Source organism: Mizuhopecten yessoensis, unplaced genomic scaffold (assembly GCF_002113885.1).
Source record: "Mizuhopecten yessoensis strain PY_sf001 unplaced genomic scaffold, ASM211388v2 scaffold9847, whole genome shotgun sequence".
In the NCBI taxonomy this organism is placed as follows: Eukaryota; Metazoa; Mollusca; class Bivalvia; order Pectinida; family Pectinidae; genus Mizuhopecten; species Mizuhopecten yessoensis.
Window position 1 is genome coordinate 2,189,445 of NW_018408252.1, and position 21,293 is coordinate 2,210,737.

At 38.8% G+C, this 21,293-nt stretch overlaps 1 protein-coding gene across 2 annotated transcripts in view; it reads left to right on the forward strand.

Moving 5' to 3' along the window:
• The window catches only part of LOC110458847, a 48,522-nt gene that overhangs the window by 14,632 nt on the left and 12,597 nt on the right, over nucleotides 1-21,293 (forward strand). Inside the window, exons 1-2 of one of the 2 annotated variants that reach the window (XM_021510803.1) lie at nucleotides 3,247-3,339; nucleotides 4,728-5,447. In XM_021510803.1, the coding sequence (XP_021366478.1) occupies nucleotides 5,192-5,447 (256 nt within the window). In that variant the 5' untranslated portion in view covers nucleotides 3,247-3,339; nucleotides 4,728-5,191. Of the gene's footprint in view, nucleotides 1-3,246; nucleotides 3,340-4,727; nucleotides 5,448-21,293 lie in introns of those variants that run through there. The other variant, XM_021510802.1, reaches the window with a different exon arrangement.

The window sequence follows — 21,293 nt, forward strand, 5'->3', positions numbered from 1 at the left end:
TGACGTTACTAGGGGTGACGTGGATGATATCGATACTGTTGGTGAACGATGACGTTACTGGGGGTGACGTGTATGGTAGCGATACTGTTGGTGAACGATGACGTTACTAGGGCTGACGTGTATGGTATCGATACTTTTGGTGAACGATGACGTTACTAGGGGTGACATATATGGTATCGATACTGTTGGTGAACGATGACGCTACTAGGGGTGACGTGGATGGTATAGATACTGTTGGTGAACGATGCCGTTACTAGGGTGACGTGTATGGTATCGATACTGTTGGTGAAAGATGACGTTACTAGGGTGACGTGTATGGTATCGATACTGTTGGGGAACGATGACGTTACTAGGGGTGACGTGGATAGTATAGATACTGTTGGTGAACGATGACGTTACTAGGGGAGACGTGGATGGGATCGATACTGTTGGTGAACGATGACATTACTAGGGGAGACGTGGATGGTATCGATACTGGTGGTGAATGATGACGTTGCTAGGGTGACGTGTATGGTATCGATACTGTTGGGGAACGATGAAGTTACTAGGGGTGACGTGTATGCTATCGATACTGTTGGTGAATGATGACGTTGCTAGGGTGACGTGTATGGTATCGATACTGTTGGGGAACGATGAAGTTACTAGGGGTGACGTGTATGGAATCGATACTGTTGGTGAACGATGACGTTACTAGGGGTGACGTGGATAGTATCGATACTGTTGGTGAACGATGACGTTACTAGGGGTGACATGTATGGTATCGATACTGTTGGTGAACGATGACGTTACTAGGGGGGATGCGTATGGTATCGATACTTTTGGTGAACGATGACGTTACTAGGGGGGACGTGTATGGTATCGGTACTGTTGGTGAACGATGACGTTAATAGGGGTGACATGTATGGTATCGATACTGTTGGGGAACGATGACGTTACAAGGGGTGACGTGTATGGTATCGATACTGTTGGGGAACGATGACGTTACAAGGGGTGACGTGTATGGTATCGATACTGTTGGTGAACGATGACGTTACTAGGGGTGACATGTATGGTATCGATACTGTTGGTGAACGATGACGTAACTAGGGCTGACGTGGATGGTATCGATACTGTTGGGGAACGATGACGTTACTAGGGGTGATGCGTATGGTATCGATACTTTTGGTGAACGATGACGTTACTAGGGGGGACGTGTATGGTATCAATACTGTTGGTGAACGGTGACGTTACTAGGGGAGACGTGGATGGTATCGATACTGTTGGTGAACGATGACGTTACTAGGGGTGACGTGGGTGGTAACGATACTTTTGGTGAACGATGACGTTACTAGGGCTGACGTGTATGGTATCAATTCTGTTGGTGAACGATGACGTTACTAGGGGAGACGTGGATGGTATCGATACTGTTGGTGAACGATGACGTAACTAGGGGTTACGTGTATGGTATCAATACTGTTGGTGAACGATGACGTTACTAGGGGTGACGTGGGTGGTAACGATACTGTTGGGGAACGATAACGTTACTAGGGGAGACGTGGATGGTATCGATACTGTTGGTGAACGATGACGTTACTAGGGGTGACGTGTATGGTAACGATACTGTTGGTGAACGATGACGTAACTAGAGCTGACGTGGATGGTATCGATACTGTTGGTGAACGATGACGTTACTAGGGGTGATGCGTATGGTATCGATACTTTTGGTGAACGATGACGTTACTTGGGCTGACGTGTATGGTGTCAATACTGTTGGTGAACGATGACGTTACTAGGGGAGACGTGGATGGTGTCGATACTGTTGGTGAACGATGACGTTACTAGGGGTGACGTGTATGGTATCAATACTGTTGGTGAACGATGACGTTACTAGGGGAGACGTGTATTGTATCAATACTGTTGGTGAACGATGACGTTACTAGGGGTGCCTTTATGGTATCGATACTGTTGGTGAACGATGACGTTACTATGAATGGGTCGCGCTGTTAGGGGTGAGTGGTATCGATCTATAGATATACATGTCTATATGTATGGTATCGATACTGTTGGTGAACGCTGACGTTACTAGGGGAGACGTGTATGGGATCGATACTGTTGGTGAACGATGACGTTGCTAGGGGTGACGTGTATGGTATCAATACTGTTGGTGACGTGGGTGGTATCGATACTGTTGGTGAACGATGGCGTTACTAGGGGAGACGTGTATGGTATCGATACTGTTGGTGAACGATGGCGTTACTAGGGGAGACGTGTATGGTATCGATACTGTTGGTGAACGACGACGTTACTAGGGGAGACGTGTATGGTATCGATACTGTTGGTGAACGCTGACGTTACTAGGGGAGACGTGTATGGTATCGATACTGTTGGTGAACGATGACGTTACTATGAATGGGTCGCGTTGTTAGGGGTGAGTGGTATCGATCTATAGATATACATGTCTATTGATTGGTGATATCAGTCTTTGTGCGGCTGTTATAGACCTATGAATGGGTGATATCGATACTGTCGATAAGTGGTGTCGACACTATACCGACGATATTGATACTGTAGGTGGAAGATATCGAAACTAAAGGTGGGTGATATCGATAATGTTGATGAATGATATCGATACTATGGGTAAGTGATATCGATACCAAATCGTGCATACTGTAATGATACCTGAAGCTCGATTGACTTAATGTATAATGTTTCACTCGCACCCGAGTGTCACAATAGCAAGCGAGTTTGTACAGGTGGATATGGTGAAAATATGAATAATATGAAACTGATATTTTAACGTTTCACTTATAATTACTATTCCCGCTTGTGTTTGTCAATATGAACTTAAACAGGGGTCAAAGGTTTAGGAACACAACTTGGTAGTTCCAATCAACTAGTTTGACACGTGTTTAAAACAATGTAAGAACACAAACAGACGTAAAATACGGCCACAATATTTTGACAGACGTCTAGATTAAAAGCACGTGTTCTGATTGGGGTATTTATAAAACACAAATGACTGTTCATGTACCGTCAATCAATCTACCTGCCAAAAAGCAAAGCGCACCTGAACTGGGGTAGTTCAGGACAGGATACACTAAAACTATTTTGTCTTTTTTGTCATAATGGTGAATAAGCTTCGTTGATTTACATTGTAAACGACAAAGGTTTTAAACTGACGATTGACTAAAGCTATTGTGAGTCATCGGTTGGTCGAACTTATAAAGACCCACGCTCGCTCGCGAGTCTTCATTTATACAGAGCAAACATAGTATTTAATCGTGAGGTCATTTCACATATCACAGACGCGTACAACTTCTCTCTGTAGATATTGGAGTTATATTGGGATTATTTTCACAGGTAAGCGTTAAAAATGATGATCTGGAAGTCATTGACATCGTATAAAATTATCATTTGTTCCGTGGCTTTCTAATGGCGCGACTTTCCTTCGTGTTACCTCACACGTATGGTAGGGAGGCTAACGACTTTTATGTAAACACAATTTGTTGGCTGTCGCGGTTTGATTTACAACTTAATGATATTGTGTGTATTTAAAATTTTACATCACGTGTGGTTTGTTTCACTTAACACGTGTTTGAAGGGCTGTGTATGTGTGCTTGTTTTCACTACCTTGAACACACATGCACACGAACAGTATAAGAATATCTCCCTGTGTTCGGGTCTCGTACAATTCAATGCGGAGCCGGTATCATCCCCCTGGCTGAACATCAGCAACTTATTTCGGGTTGGTTTTCGTTTGTACTGTACGTAGTGCGGGTATATATGCTTTATCGAACAAGTGTCCATTTGGTAAATATGTGTATACACATGTGTGCATGATTTATGTGGCGTAACACTCAATAACGTTGCATAGTATTGTATGTAGCCGCCCATAGGGACTGTAGCACGGAATGGGTTTGTTTTGAATTATAAAATATTTACATTACATGAATGTACTGGCTGTTTTGCTGAACACAGGGACTTCAGAATTTGTTACAGCTGTATTTGGACCTAAACTAAGGTGTTCAGAGATATTTTGTATGTTTTAGAGGGTTAAGATCAACGCCACCCCATGATGATATATACGAGAAGGGAGGAAAGCTCTCGATGTCGAAAAATCTACCCCACCTAACTTTCTTGCACAAACCACATTTCTAGTTGTTGTACAAAAAATGCTTAGTACCGTTGGAAAACAAATTCTCAAGTCCCTGTGTTACTGAGTACGAGTTTTGGAGGGTGTGAGTGTTTCACAGTTCTTATTCCGAGCCATATTTTGAAAATATTTATGCCAAATATTAAATACATGAACGAACGTATTTGCGAGTGTTGTTGAACGGAGCATTAAGTACTGTGTTGAAAACGTTACATTTAGAGACGTGTATTGTGATATATTTCACCAAGCACGTGTGTGCATCAACACATGTGTGAAAATATTCACGATTGTTAAAATTTGCTTTTTAAAACTAAAAAATGAGCGTGAATTTAAATTGGAGTATCAAGGTATTATGACGACTCCTAGGCCTATAACATTACTGTTTCGACTGTATATGTTCATGTATTGACTGTATATAATAAGCACGAATGTGAGTACCGATGTATTTTGCAGAATTCAGTCATTTCGGTTGTATTGCCGCTTACTGGCACTAATTAGTCAGAAAGGATTCGCAATCACCACTGTTTTGACGAGATAACATCGATTTGTGTCATAAATCTGAACTCATTGTGTGTCTTACTGCTTCGTTTTCCAGTGCACTGGAGCGCGAGATTCCGGGATCGCCTACCTACACACACAGGTGCTGGTTCAGACGAGGGCGGACAGCGCAGCCGACAACACGTAGTCGCTCGGAGAACAGGGTATATAGATTGGATATGGAATGATGATCGGTCCGGTCGAATCAGGAAATTTACACAGATAAATACCATATGGGAAACGGAGTAATATCCAGCTCGGGAATTATCATTTATTTCATCATGACAAGATGACGTGATATTGTAAAATCATCATCACTTATTTGATGATAGAATTAAACTTAGTATAGATTTTTTACGATTCCAGCATTTTAACGAGATAAAATCGTTTGTGTGTATTGTTTTTGTACGTTTCATATACGAAGGATATTTTATTTCGTACTATGTACCTATTTTAACTCCGACACAAGTTTTAAAATACGGATAACTCGAAAACATAGGTGAAGGTCGTTCGTTACTCCAAATGAGGAAAACGGGACTAGCCATGTCTCGTGCTGTGTCCTTGACCTTGTGTGTTTTGGCCGGAGTGTGTACCCTGTTTCAGTTAATCAGTTTCGCGACCCAGGGATGGGGAATATGGACGGACAAAATTACTGGGAGAAAGGTATATATTGGACTTTGGTATAGTGTGGTTTGTGACGCGCCCTCGGGCTACTGTGCAAGTATTTCACATCACGAAGAGCACCAGAAAAATGTGGACAACAATCAGCTTTTTAAAGGTGAGTCGATGATTTGTCTTTTATACTTAATTATTCAAAGTTTGTTATGTTTTCTGTCCCTGTCATCTTGTATACGGTAAAATGCAAGTAACCCCGATTAAACTAATAAATATGTCCGCTTGATTTCCTGATACTTGCCATCCTTTGGAATCTCCACAGGGAAATTCCGTGTGTTCAAAATTAAAAACATAATTAAAATGCGTGTATTTACCCCTAGGGGAAAACAACACTTTAAAACGGTATCTTTTGAGTAATTCTTCCATGTAAAATCATAAGATCTTAGAGTGTAGGGATATTTAAACAAATTCACTGGTGGAAAATATTTAATTTTAGGGGCCAAAAATAGGGAGTTTCCCTCAAAAATAGGGAGTCGGCACGTATATTCCCACAGTCGATCACATGTAGAAGTCACTAATACCCGCACGTGACATAACGTCCAACCATATTATCCAGCCACTGATGACCATTGTAGTTTTAGGTGATGACCAGTAGTTTACCCCACAACGATCCCACAAGCAGTACTCTATAAGCTACACTGGTTTTAAGCGACCTGTTCAACCCCAAAATCCTTACCCTATCCCCCCCCCCCATTAACGGTTCTAAGACAGCTATATTGTATCTCCATCATCTAATACTTTTCTTTAAACAAAGAAAATTTCAGCACATTGAACACAAATACGAAATATGAAATAACTGAAAACGTTTGGTCCTTGATGAAAATTCAGAATGTCCTTCTTTGCTATCGAAATTAAGTCTAACATTTTCTACTTATAAACATTAGTGAAGTTGAGAGCTAGACCTTTATGTACATGTAACAAGTATATATGGCCATTTGAAGCATTAAAACCGAGTAAAGTTAAGCTATAAATATCACTGGCGTTTAAATTTTAAAAAAATAAGGCAAATCCTATTAAAGATGTGCTGTATACCGATCTGTGTTTTAGGAATAAAATGTTTGTCACTTTAGTTTGAAAAGGGGAACAGGTAGGTTGATAAAATGCATCATAAACAAAAAATAATTTTATAAACATGGTTTTATTGACATGTAGCTGAATTCTTTTGTGAGGTTACATTCATTATTTCAAGTGTTCAGGCAACTAATATTTAGTTATGGTTGGCCTTAGATCTCAATTACGAAGTGTTGTCACATTTCAATGATGTTAACTTGTGGTACATGGTGTTTCAGGAACGTTTATAAGTGTTTCATATATATGAAAACATTTATTTTTTAATAAAAAATTCAAATTTTTCCGTCGAACACAAAAGACATACCATAGAAAGTAAAATGTATGGCAATTACTCTTACATATACAGGCAACAGGCAAGGATGACTGGGCATTGTAAAGTGTGTAAGCGATATTTTGAAACAGGAAATTATCATTTATACAAGAAGTATATCACTTACCTCGAGGAGTGAATGTTGAATCATCATGTTTCAGTTGAACAATTATGTAGATTGAAGTACAAAACGGGGATACATTCGTGAGTGTTCGTTAATGGTGCAACAAAGATTGGGTAAAGTGAGGTTGGGGGTTGGAACGGGCAAGAAGTGCCTAGAAATTCTCGTCAATCAAAACCTCTCCTTACATGTTTTTTAAAAAAAACAACATTTTTATATAGAGAGAGAGATATTAAAAAATATATCCTGGTATTGTAAAAAAACACCCATATACTTCTGATGTTAATGCGACAAATGTGTATAGGGAGGGGGAAGAGATGAATGCGATTCCCAGCAGAACCCCTTTTTGCTTGATTTCTTAGGAGAGGAATAAATATTGCATTAACGTAACGGAGAATCGTAAACGTTGGAGTTTAACGCCACCAGTATATCAACATGTTGACATAAGACTATCAGTGGTCTAATGTTTAGAGGCCAAGGTATTCCAGTTTATCACAGTGTATCCCCAACACAGAACATGAGGGCCATCAGGCGGTAGATATAAGTATTAACGCGGCGGCTTTAAGACAGTAGGAATAATGAACACACGTGGGCTGTCGTGGTAGATAAAGCGCACAGTCGGGGGCGATCAGAGTTGTAGATATAACACAGAATCGGGGGCGATCAGACAGTTGATATAACAAAGACATGGGGCGATTAGGCGGTATATAACGAATACACGAGTCGATCAGGCGGTAGATATAACGAAGACAGGGGACGAGGTAGATATAACGAAGACACAGGGGCTATCAGGCGGTAGATATAACGAAGACACGAGGGCTATCAGGCGGTAGATATAACGAAGACACATGGGCTATGAGGCGGTAGATATAACGAAGACACGAGGGCTATGAGGCGGTAGATATAACGAAGACATGAGGGCTATCAGGCGCTAGATATAACGAAGACAGGGGGCGAGGTAGATATAACGAAGACACATGGGCTATGAGGCGGTAGATATAACCAAAACACAGGGGCTATCAGGCGCTAGATATAACGAAGAAAGATACTGAGACGGGGATTATCGGATAGTAAATATGATATTATACAAGGAGGCCATCAGGCAGTAGATATAAATGTCGACACGGGAACTATTAGGCGGTAGATATAATTATTGACAGATGGCTATCAGGCAGTAAATATAACTTTAGTTCGGGTGTCTGGGTGGTGTGTCAAGCTGCCATGTGTTGGCTATGACATTTCTGTGAAATGAAAATTTAAAGGACGCAAGAAACAAAGCATCATGCTTGATTAGTTCAATGCATTGAAGAAGCGAGATTTGATCCCTGGCGCCTCCATACAGTTGTACTGAAACCACTATGGCGTAATCAACATGTATATATATTGCACATGTGCATTTCATCAAGTTGCATTAAGAGGCATAAGCATTGTTTTGACATAGACAATCAAGGGTTAAATGTTTACATCACCCTACTGATGTCGAGTGCGGCGTAAAACGTGTGGATTACATGCAGACATGTGTGGCGTTGGCGGGAGATGTGACAGAATCGGCTCCGATCTCGGTTATACACGAACAAAGAATCTTGATATACTTGTAATTGTCTAACGTTTGATGACACTGTGTCTGTAGGTATGTGTGCCAAATGGTAGGTTTCCCAGCCAACGGCATCTTAAACAGGTCTACAGTTAAAAAAATGGGAAGTTCCCCCACAAAATATTACGTAAAAATTGATATGACTTAAGGAAGTGTCCCTTTTCCTTTCGATACTAAAAGGTGAGCGACAAATTTAAAATAAACAACACGTTTTCCAGTTAAAGTAAGTCTTGAGAATTTAGAAGGGTTCCGAATGAAGTCTATATACGGTACATACTCCAAATGTTGGCTGCAATAACAAACCCGGAAAGTTCACAGAGATATTTTTGGACTTTCAAATCAGAAAATTTCCAACCAAAGCCTTCTTCAACATAACATTAGATGGCGAACAGGGAAGTTCTCAACCAAATACTCAAACATGTCGGTTAAAAATGTGTCCCCTTTATATACTTTCTTGACAGATGAAATGCAATCCGAAAATTTTCCATTAGATGCTGGCGAAGTTTCCGATTATGCACTATCCTCTATAAATCTTATTCTACTTAAAAGAAATGTCAAGATATCTCAATCGAATGCACCCAAAATCTTGATGAATTTCGTCATTGCACGTGCAATTGTGTGGCATGAAGCTTCCCGTTCTAGACAGCGCAACATAATTGAGATAATGTTTAGCGCACTCGTCCAGAAAACAACCATAACACTCCCACCAATTAACAAGATGGCGGGACTTGGCTCACAATACTTGTTTCACAGATTGTATGTGTGTCAGGGCCATAATTTCTTTCTCTGTAATTTGCCACACATGTCCGTCATGTAAACAAGAATAATCAACAATGCCAGGCCAAACAAATGTCCACTCTACACTATTACGCTAACTGTGAAAGACTAGAATATCTGTATCCCACCGCACGAAGGTATGAGGCGACTAACGAGGTTACTCTGCTAAGATTGCCATCAGCTTTGAGGCGACTAATGTGGGTACCCTGCTCAGTCTGTCCTCGGCTTTGATGCGACTAATGTGGGTACCCTGCTAAGTCTACCATCAGCTTTGAGGCGACTGATCTGGGTACCCTGCTAAGTCTGCCATCAGCTTTGAGGCGACTAATGTGGGTACCCTGCTCAATCTGTCTTCGGTTTTGAGTCGACTAATGTGGGTACCCTGCTAAGTCTGCCATCAGCTTTGAGGCGACTAATGTAGGTACCCTGCTAAGTATGTCATCAGCTTTGAGGCGACTAATGTGGGTACCCTGCTCAGTCTGTCCTCGGCTTTGAGGCGACTAATGTGGACACCCTGTTCAATCTGTCTTCGGTTTTGACGATATTGAAGCAACTAAGATTAGTGAAAGAAGGGATTGTTATAAATGGTGAAAACACTAAATATGTTACACAATGTCTACGTATACACATCTATACTTCTTCGAGAATTCCTACTGGGTGATCTGGTAATTTTTGTTTTACATCCTTGCAATAACGTTTTTGATGACAGTGTCTACATACATGACGGGACCATTTGCTCCATGTTGTCTTTCCTTTTGTTTCGGTATCGCAACAGTTTTGGCATCTTCGACGATATGTGTATCGAAAGCCGGGACTTTATCAGGGGGTTTTGGAAACGGACCTTGGGATAAAATTGGGAATTAAATCGACACAATTACCGTTTTGGGAAGTCTTGATCATCATTATATTAGCTCTAAATGCATTAAATTATATTGTTTAACTTTTATTTAAGCCTGTCTTTGTTGCATACGTTGCATTTTGAGAACTCAGTCAACCGAGAGGAATTTATTTTAAATTTATGCATTTATTTTATTTAGATTTCCCAATTTGGAATTGTAAATGGGTAAATTGGGGAAAATCGAATACTTTTTCAATTTGGAATGGGACCTTCAAATGGACTTAAAAGTAACCTGGTAGACCCCTGAAAGCGAAACCCTTGTATCTATAAGATGACTTTGAAATTAGTCTTGTTTAATACTTGATAATTCATGAAAATTTAAAAATACACTTCACCATGTTCATGGTTCCACACTTACGAAACAATGGGCTAAGCTTTCTTCTTGAATTCTGTCCGAACAAGTCAATTGGGCTCACGAGACAATACTTGTAGCTTGCTCTTGATTTCTCCCTAAATAAGTCGATTTGGCGCGTGACATTATTCTCCGCGTGCAAGTGATGGATCCAAATACAGATAATACGGGGATAACATCTTCCGGTTTCTGGCACGAGCTCACGTGCTGTCCTTACATAATCGTCCTTAATGTTCCCAGCGCTCCTTGGCCCGAACATGATAGATGATATAATTTGTGGATTAGATATTAATGTCGTGTGTTTTTGCGTAACTTGATGGAAATCCATATTTTTGAATTTAGAGACGTTCGCGTTAAGGGGAATAACGGGAGGTTTTACTCGGATTTAAATACTACAGATGTATTTCCATGGAACGTTTTAAGATTAAGTAGAACGGTAAGGGCTAAAATGTAGCCTATTTTGGAGAAAACATTTATAATGATAAAAATCGACAGCAAAAAGGCCCCCTTGTCAATTGGATTAGATTACACATTATTTTGATCTTTGAATAGCCAATGAAATTGATTTCCGCTCGATATTTGAATGGCAAGTGAAATTGATTTCAACTTAAAATGTGAAGGCCAATTGTTTTGGTCTTTGAAAGTCAATTGAAATGAATTGGCAAGCCCTTTTCCGATGTCGTAACCTTTTCTGGTGTCAGTTGAATTGTGAAAGATGCACCGCTCTATGTAGATTTTTAACTCGATCGGTTTTGTGAGTTTACAGTGCGCGTGGAGACATCTGCCGCGAATACGACACTAAAGCGATATCAATAATTCACAGCAGGGCGTATAATAAACATCTACATCCGACCGTTTGTGGCATGTGCATGTATATGTATCTGTTAAGGGATGAAAAACACGTGTGTACATGTGTGCACACGTGTATACACTTCACTATTTCATACATGTTACATTCCCAAGTGCCCGACTCCTTAGAAAACCAACGTTCCGTTTCAGTGAGCAAACCTGGTAACATAGATAAACACTTTAATAATTTAGAAGTTTGTCTATGCCACGAGGCTATATGTTTCTGCGTGTTCATTGAATTCTCTTGCTTTGCAATTATCGCCAGCTTCCACTGACGAATCGATAATCGATGAATATTTCTCCAATTCCATCCCGCTGGAGCATTTAGCACGCGGCAGCTGTCCAACTCAGATCGCGATGGCGACATAATCGTTCAACATTTTGTCACCAGGTTTTTTTCTATCAGATGTTTTCTCCAGATATCATATCAAATTATGTCGCTATAGATTTTCTGTCGGTGTTTCTTTTGTTTAGATCACCGCTATAGATTTTTGTTATGTCACATTTGTTCAGATATCCATTTGCAAATTCTAAAGCAAATTACTTTATCTGCATATTTTGCTAATTTTATCCAGATTTTGTTTAAATTGTCTCAGATATGTGATTTCCCCCCGTTTTCAGAGGATTTCCTACCCCTACCCCACCCAACTAACAAACCCCATCTTCCCTTTAGTTTTCTAAGATTTGAAAAAAATAATCTAGAGTTGGTCTGATACATTCCAAAATTCTAGCACTGTTTTAATTTCTAAGGGATTGAGTCGTCTATTTCACTATAATTTCCTCAATTCTGTTCCATAATCATTTCCCTAATTCATTACTGCTAGATGTATTAATTTCAAATAATATTCACAATCCTATCGCCTTGTGATTGTATTTCATAACGAATTCTCTGTAAAGATGTCTTTATTATAAATCTGTTCTGAAGCTTTTTGGTATCGTTAATGTTTGTGCCGGTATCATTTATTTCATCGTCAAGAATTTCTGATAATTTCGAGTTTCATGATCACAGGAGCCCGCTCTTCAATACACTGCTGTCTTTATATTTATTTCATTTAATTACTAGGAGTCGTTCTATAACAAAGCATTTATACCATGTCAAAAATTCTATTTAAGTAGCGCAATGAAACGATTTCAAGCTCGGCAGTGAGAACGATTTTTAGGCACGGTTCATAATCACATGAGGTAAATGCGTAGTTAGAGGAAGTTATCATGTTGGGTTAACATTTCAGCGGCATTGTTACGGTAAAATCTGACAAATTGTTCGGGCTTTGATTATCCCCCATAGCCGAACTAACCTATTACCTAAATAAATATTGAAAGAAGATTCATTTGTCTCTAAAGAACACAGAAACATATTTGGAATCAAGTTTCTCCTAAAACGAAATCGACAACGGACACAGAATAAGGCTGGCCTTGGCTTACTTTTCTGTTTATGTAGAAATATTGAATGGATATCCCCCTGTCTTTCGAACTCACAAGCGTATTTGAAATCAAGTTTCCACTAGAGAGGGACTGAAAACACAGAATAAGGCCTGTCTTCGCTTTTTTTTTCTGCTGAGGTAGAAATATAGAAAGGTGATTCCCTTTTCTCCCGAACACCGAAACAACGAAACAACGAAATAGACCACGGCTACACGGCCTTTGCTAATATGAAAGCTACGATTCCTTTAACTCTTGAAAACTGAAGCGTATTTGAATTCAAGTTTCTAGTACAACGAAAAGACTGCGGGGATACAAGAACGCTGGCCTTCATTATTTTTTGTATGAAGGTTGATAGATAATGGGTTTCTGTGTAATCGTCGCCATATTGAATCTACATGAAACGTAATTTCGATCGATCTGTGTAACGACCGGAAGGCAGTGACATTGATGAAGATACTGCATGTTGCTGCCTAACATTTATCCAACCACCTGATGTCCTTCGTTCATATAGAAATGACGGAAGTTGATCTAGGTAAACATTTAGCACAAAAGTTACAATTCATAACGATGTTTCGATCATGTCCGTGTCTTGTTTCGCAACTTTGCGCGATTTTGATATGGTACTTCCGGTGAACGCATCACAGTGGTTCGTTCTATCGCATTTAACACAGTCCTTATCTAATGGGTTTTCGATTACCGATTCGGCTTCAACAATCATGGAACACAGCGTTGATAGTGAAAGATTTGTCAACTTGAGGAACATTTATTTTACTTATTTTTTATTTATTAAACAACTTCAAAATCTGTATTTAGTGTATTCAATAGTATAATAAATAAAGCTTACTGTCCTGTTTTGCTTTGTTATGGTCACATGCAAAATTAATATATATTTCAAAAATTAACATATGGTGAAGCTGATGAAACTTTAGCTATACTACTCTGTACAAAGCCCAATGAAGAAAGACAACGGTCATACATGAAAGAATGGTTAGCTTAATTCTCATAAATGTCAAAAAGTTTATCGTTTGGCAAATTCAGATTAGGGTTAAACAGACTAATTTGCTAATTTAATTGTGTGTGAAATATTGATTCGTCCAAGACACGGTTTAAATGTTATGAACATTTTATTATTGTAAATTCTGATATGAAAATTATGTCTTTGTCTCTTCGTGTCCTGCCATTGAAAACATGTAGATAAATCAAAACGCTGAATTTCTCATAAAAGTAGAAAATTCAGATTATAATATAAATATTTTGGATTCGGTATAATAACCCAGTATGATAAAGAACGTATAACATTCTTAACATCGATGATGAAAAATATTATGTGGACTTCGTTAAGATAAACAGGCTTTGTTGCTGACAAATCTCTCAACCTTGTAATTGTAATGGCCGGTCGGGATTTGGTCGATCTGTTCCCGAGTCGATCGGTTATCAGAAAGACATTCAGTCATGTACAAATATCTCGCTGGTGTGCAAACACAGATTTGTGTGGATAGTCAAAACTATTATGATTACTTTTTGATGAAGTCTCTCATTTCCGACGTAATCTGTCCCCCGAGAAATCGTATAAAGACAAATCATTCTGCTCCCATATGGTTTCCAATAGTCTAGCGGAATATTACAGTCCGATATATGGTCGATATAGTGTCATACACGACGACAAGTTCTCGTTTTTGCTGACCGAAGGGATGCACAGAGGATGTGATAATGGGAGGGATGACCTACATTCGCGTTTAAGCCCACCCCATTTTTGATCGATTTCGTCATCAAATCTATTAAATGTTTGTTTTTTAAATAATGTATGTACTCATTGAGTTTTCAAACTTTTTGCTCTCTCAATTATCAATTTGTTTCATAAACGTAATTCAATCGTATTCTTACTTCTTTTAAGAGGGGGGGGGGGGGGGGGGGGGGGGGNCAGTCTAGGATCACAGGCCCTCCACCAATGTGTTGCGGGTTCGAGACCTACGTGGGGCAGTCGCCAGGTACGTGCCGTAGGTCGGTGGTTTTTCTCCGGGAACTCCGGCATGTTCTTAAATCACTATAGCTGTTAATAGGACGTAAAACACAAACCAACCCAAAATGAAAGTTATACAGTAAAACATCGTTATACTATTACCCTTTGTATAGCAAAATGTTGGCGTTAAAGAAGGGTCTGCCGCTATATGGAGGGAAAAATATAAAGAAAAAGCAAAGAAAAAACAAAATGGGACGTTAAAGTGTGTTGGCGGTAAGCGATGTGCCAAATAGAACGAGGCATTATATCGAGGTTTTAATTGATCGCTGTTACCTACTAGAGGTATGTCTAAGGGCCTCAGCTCAGCTTTGACATCCCTGATTTACGAATGAACTGAAAACTCGAAACGTTCCAATTGTATTACGAATTCTTTTTATATTGCCCCCATATGATAATTAAACTACAAGATTCAAGACTCCAATCAAAACTTTTTTTTTTTCTAAGATGGAATTTATTCCAGTAGGGAAATCAAGACCTTTTCCGAAACGTTACGACATCTGTTAATGACAAAAAGCGAAGAAACAGCCTTTTATATGGAAGCGACTTCGTGAGCATTGCGACATTGTTCACCTTGACGGTAGGGACGGAATTGTTTCGTAACTTTGCTGGTTTCAAAATCGATATTCCATTCATTTGATACTTCAGCTACAGTTTTTTGGCAAAGTTTCGTTGGATGCAATTAAATTGCTTTTAGAGACTTGTCAGTTTTTTTGAGCGCGATGATATAAGATCCTATCTGTCATTATTATAAACATGATATGCATAATTGATATTTCGTGTCACGTTTATAATACAAACCCCCACTCCGTGTTTGTCAACATACATCATTTTTCTTTTTAGATTTTTAGAGGTAATAATTTTAAATATATAGGTCCGCATTAAAAGTGTATTCCTACGCGGAATCCCTTTCCGCATAATGGCCTCATTACTATGCAAACAGATACAAACTATCTCCATCCGCATTGAAAGATAGTACAACTTTTCTTTAACATTATTCAGGAAAAGGCTATTAAAAGTTGCTGCGTTGATCCTAACACTCTGGTTTGATGTTTGAAGCATTAAGATTGTTTTTCTTAACTAATTGTAAAAAAGGTCCGAAGTATATTTTTGCTTTGTCTATAATGACACTACATACTGTATGTAAGCGAAAAGAATTGCCCGTAAAATAAAAAATTCAAGTTAGTGGAAGTCAATGGCTCTGAGCGTACTAGAATATATTGGCGACACATTCTTCTTTTCAATTCATGTACAATAGAAGGCCATTACAAAGTGTCTTCCTTTCCAGCATTTATTCATATGCGAATTTCACATTGCTATAACAATAAAATGCCATCCAATTCCCTATATTATATGCAAAAACTCATTGGAAGAAATCCATTTATTATATTTCCGGCAGGGAAAAAAATCACCATGGGCGTTTCATGGTCTGAAGTTTATGAGTTACGTACGATGTATCGGTAATAAAACTGTGTCGTTATGCCAGATCCTAAACAACTTTTTTCGATGGTTTCATCCGTCTGTCGTCGACTTACAATAAAAAATAAATTTCTAATATTGGACTGGAGTTCCATTGGGGACGATGGAAAGATTTCTACAATCCAATTCTGTCGCGGAGATATTTCAAATTGTCATCTGGGGGTTAAGCGAATCTAGACATGTACAATCGACGCTTCTTTGTGTAAAAAAGTCGTTTTTGTTTTTTTATTGAAATAAGACTATTTGGCAGTTTTAAATCCGTTTTACTTCGCGAAATGTATGGACATGTGTGGTAATATGCGAAGAAGTAGATCGCGAATTATCGAAGATTTAGCCAGGCAAATGTAAATAGGGATTTTATTCGCGAATTAAGGATTTTAGGAAGTTAAGGAAAATAAAAGTCTGCGAAAATTCCATCATTTGTAGTGAAAAAAATAGAATTCTTCATAATGTGCTTTTGATAATGAATCGCTAATGCCGAAAATAGCCTCGTGCCAGGTCTAGACACGCTCTAGGAGAAATTGTTTCTTATAGAATAAAAATTATGCTACAGTGTAGCTAAATGCAAATTGTAATTGGGACTAGACTATCCTGTATCATATGGAGTGAAACATGTAAGAAAATGGACATTTAGAATATGTCATTTGGCGATAGTAGCAGGCGAATCAGATTTTGTCGTCTGGCAAAACCGTAAGAGAATGTGAAAAACTACAGTAGGTAACAAAAATCTTCAAACAATAAATGTGTTGCGCCTGAGACCACAGACCCCGACCCCTCTCCGGAATCCGAGGGTGTTTCTCTTGACACGTCATCTTCTTTGCACGTGATACATACCCTGACTCAGTGCTTATAATCACAGGGGCGTGGATCGGTTTATTACAAAAAAAGGTTTCGGTCGAGGAGACGAGTTTATGTTATATGTTACAAATAAAGCGACCTCATCCCTATGTTTCTAACATACCTGTTTAACAGAAACGAGGTCAAGGACGCGAGGCAGATTTCACAAACAGGAATGTTTTATAAGTCCATAAGAATAGTAGCAGGCAGTATACCGGAACCCTGTGTCATTGTTATAGTCTCGCTCGATCTGATCACAAACATCTAGCTTTGCTTTGCAATTTCATGTTATAGAGGGCACTTTAATTTTTGTAATTTTATTCGAACTGACACATTATTTTTGGGTGTTTTAGAACAGCGACAGGTGTGCAAAAGCAAGTCAGGAAGCGATATTAAATACGTCACGTTTACCCTAATTTTACAATATTTTTAAACTGTTACTTACCTAAAACTTTGTCAGAAGCAGCCGGGTCTAAAACAAATGTTTACATTAAGTCCCGCCTAATAACAAATTTATTTTACTTCATATTTAACCGTAAACCAACAAAAAGAAAATTAAACAAAAACATAGACACATAGCAACAACCTTGTGCTGACTTAAGTGTCAAGATTCGTGCTTTTAGGGACGTGTTTTTAAATACTTCTGCCTACATTGACAGCCGATGCCTATCTTTTACGTATATATATACATTGTACCCGTATACGTGGAGAAAATATATCGCATTCAAGGTGTGTTTGGGAAAGGTATGTTTTTAAACCTGTCACTGACAGGTAACAGCTAATGACTTTTGACATAGTCACGGCTACATGAACTTTTTACTCAATAAAACGATGATTTCATTTTTGATTTTCGCATGATAACGTAACATCCATCTTAGCGATGGCGTTCTCGTCTGCGATCAGAGAGATGTGCTCAAGCCATGCGTGGCAGTCGTATACCCGTGGACAAGATTTCCTTTAATTAAAAAAAAATATTCCGATTTGTGAGTCAAGATCCCAGCAATTCACGCTTGTTTACGTCGACTTACGGTCGCCCAGGCGTAGAAATGTCAAAAAGCTAATAGCTGTGTATTAAGAAAGTACAAAATAATGTATAAAATATGAAAAAAGACCAGCTACATTTGAAAATTGATCGATGTCGCCTTCCCCGAACATGAAATCATAAGCAACATACGGGTCTTTTCTGTAGATCTTTAAGGATTTGATGGCCAGATAGGGGAGTAATTTGGGTAATTTTGAGTAAAAGTTCTGTCCATTTTAATGACTGTAGAAGAAAATGTGTTGTCCTTGGGGTCATAAAACTGAAATTGAAGAAATAAAGAAAAAATCAAATTGGACTTAAGTCTCGCTATTTCATGGACCAAAAAACAAAGTTGTCCGTCTGGTGGTAATTAATGGCCATGATCAGTCTGCTGTGTAAGTTCTTGTCTATCATTTGGAGACCAAAGTCAACGACTACATCTTGTATCTGAACAATAAACTTATATACGTGTTGCCACTATTGTACTCTCGTTGAAAATGTTTAAGGCGTTGATAAATTGCAATAACCTGTGTATAATCCCTTTGTCTACTTCTGGCAATAAATAGCTTTAAACTATCAGGAATACATCGTTCTCTTCGATTCTCCTAGAACTGAATATGGCCAGCGTAGTCTGGCATTTAGTCGTTTAAAACAATGAAAAGTAGGCCATTTCTAGACTTGTTGTCCATGAACTTTAAAACAAATGTTATGTTGACAAATGAGCAAAACTCGAAATAGAATTGCCGCAACTGTAAAGCTACAAAAAGAACATTGGATAATTACGAAACGACGGCTGCAGTGAATACGAAACAGCGGCTTAGGGTAAAATGATATAGCGGTGGTGTCTTCTTTTGATTGCTTTTATTTCCACTTTCCAGCATTTTGTTTCACTTTTTCTGATTTTAATCTATACATCATGGCTGACATAAGCCATTCTCCACAATTTTCTGAAAATCGTAGGGATTGTATGTGACCAGACGACAGTGCCATACAAAAGATACTAAATTAAAAAAGATACAAAAAAATGTATTTAAGATTTTCAGTAGTTTTATGCGTTAAGGAATGGTAAGAATATCAATTTCAATCTTGGAAGCAAATATTTAGGAACAAACGTGTAAAATTACTCTAAACACATTAGTTTAGGTCCAAAAAATAGCTGTATCTAATTCTCAGGTCCCTGTGGAAGTACAGTAATGTAGCGTTGTGTGTATTTTCCCGTTCCCTTGTAAATTCATTGACCTGAGTTTTAGAACCTGCCTCAGGCTTCTATTCAACAGGCAGGGGAGGGGGATAAAAACACTTGCCAAAAACCGGTCATTGATGTCGCCCTTAGCTGTCTTTTGTGTTACGACATTATAAGAAATAGTATCTTGTAACAGTACTCGAATGCCCTATCAAAAAATAAGTCCAAAATCAGTTTGATCACAAGGGACGCTACATGTATTGAATTCTAAACGGTTTAAACCTTCAATTTAAAATGATTCACATCGAACTAACCGGTAAAGCTGATAAAAATTAACGATCACGTGCCATCGTTTTCAAACAAAGCAGCGGGCTCGGATTTCATTCGAAAGGGCCGAGCGTTAGGGGACGCCATTGTTAGGGAAAGGGTCGATTGTTGGTGAACGCCATTGTTAGGGGTCAGAATGTGACCCTATGTAGCCGTCGTCGTTTAAAAGGACTACATTTCTCTCGGCTATTGTTTGCACCTGTATAATCGACAGGTGTGGTGCATCTTCCCTTTCTCACCTGTGCGTACCTGCTGGCTTCGTTCCTGTTCCCCTTTCTTTTATTGCGTCGTTCTTCGTTCTTCTCTTCACATTCTCAAGATTCAGCGTTTTTAGTGCGGAGGGTCTACCCTCTATTCAAATATGGTTGGTCTTTTTAGTTACACTTTTTGCGAGGGAATACATTATGTGTTTTGGAGTGAATTTGTGGTTAAGATTTCCACGAATTTGTATAGTGCCGTCAATAAAAGTAATAGTCCCTCCATAATAGTTCTGGATTACAATTTAAAACATATTTTTATTGAAACACAAGTGAACAAAATGCACATAAATTGAGTATAATATCGTGTTGTTTTTCCTTTCGCGAATTTCATTCATCAGGAAAATGTCAATGAACCATCGATATGGCATTTCTCTGGCGAAATACGTTATTATGACTAAGGTCAAGTTAACTCTGCATACCTTTATAACGTTAATGTTCGCCGTTGCTTTCTTACATCAAAAAGTCTCTCGTTCATCGCCGCACGATGTGTAAAGGCTTACAGTAGCCACACCGTTCCGCTGTCCGAAAGAGTGGAATTCAAAAAATGAAAGATAATATAAAGCTTCAACAAGAATATCTTATGATCATTCTGCATCTGCTTTTGGATAAAACAAACTTTAATGTTACATCGATTCCCCGATATCCTTATGGTACAGTTAAATATATTTCGAAGGGAAATTCTCTCTCAGAAAAAAACGACTTAAGGTTATATGGTATATTATGACTGTGAAATATATGTTTGTATTATGCCTGTTTTGTTAGCAATATTATGGTGTCTAATCCTTCTGACATTGTGTCGTCAATTTAATCATAAGCCATATTCATATGTCAATTCTTGAGAAATGTTTCGTACGGTGTTTTTAATAGAACTCTTTTGCAAAAAGAGACGCATACCACTGTAATGTAGCATATGGCCTTAAGTATAGGACATGAGGGGGCCTTCATGACGTCCGCATTGAATTTAAACCATACTCGGAAGTAAATCTGCGACGATCAATTACAATCATTATCATATAAATCTCACTGTTCTTTTGAATTTCAATACATCATCTTTGAAACTATCGCCAGGCAACAAAGCCTCCATTTTTGTGGGTCTATAGTTTCCCGACATGCATCATATCCAATTTCCGGCCCTTTAATAATGGTGGCTTTGTCCCTCAGTAAAAAGGGGCACATACACTCTATCACCCTTGACGATTACCTGGTATCCATGACAATGATTTAGGAGGTTTTAGTTGGCGGAATACATGTTATCTGACCCCATACCTGTCCTCGGTTGTACTGGCACACAACCCACCTGAAGCCCTACCTCGGTGTCATGTGAAACGTTAATGCTCAACTACCCGTTATTCTTTTGTAGGGAGGGACCGTTATTTAAGTCTTACGAGCCCCTCAACATCAGCGACGCTTTGAATGGCTTTGTAAACGGAT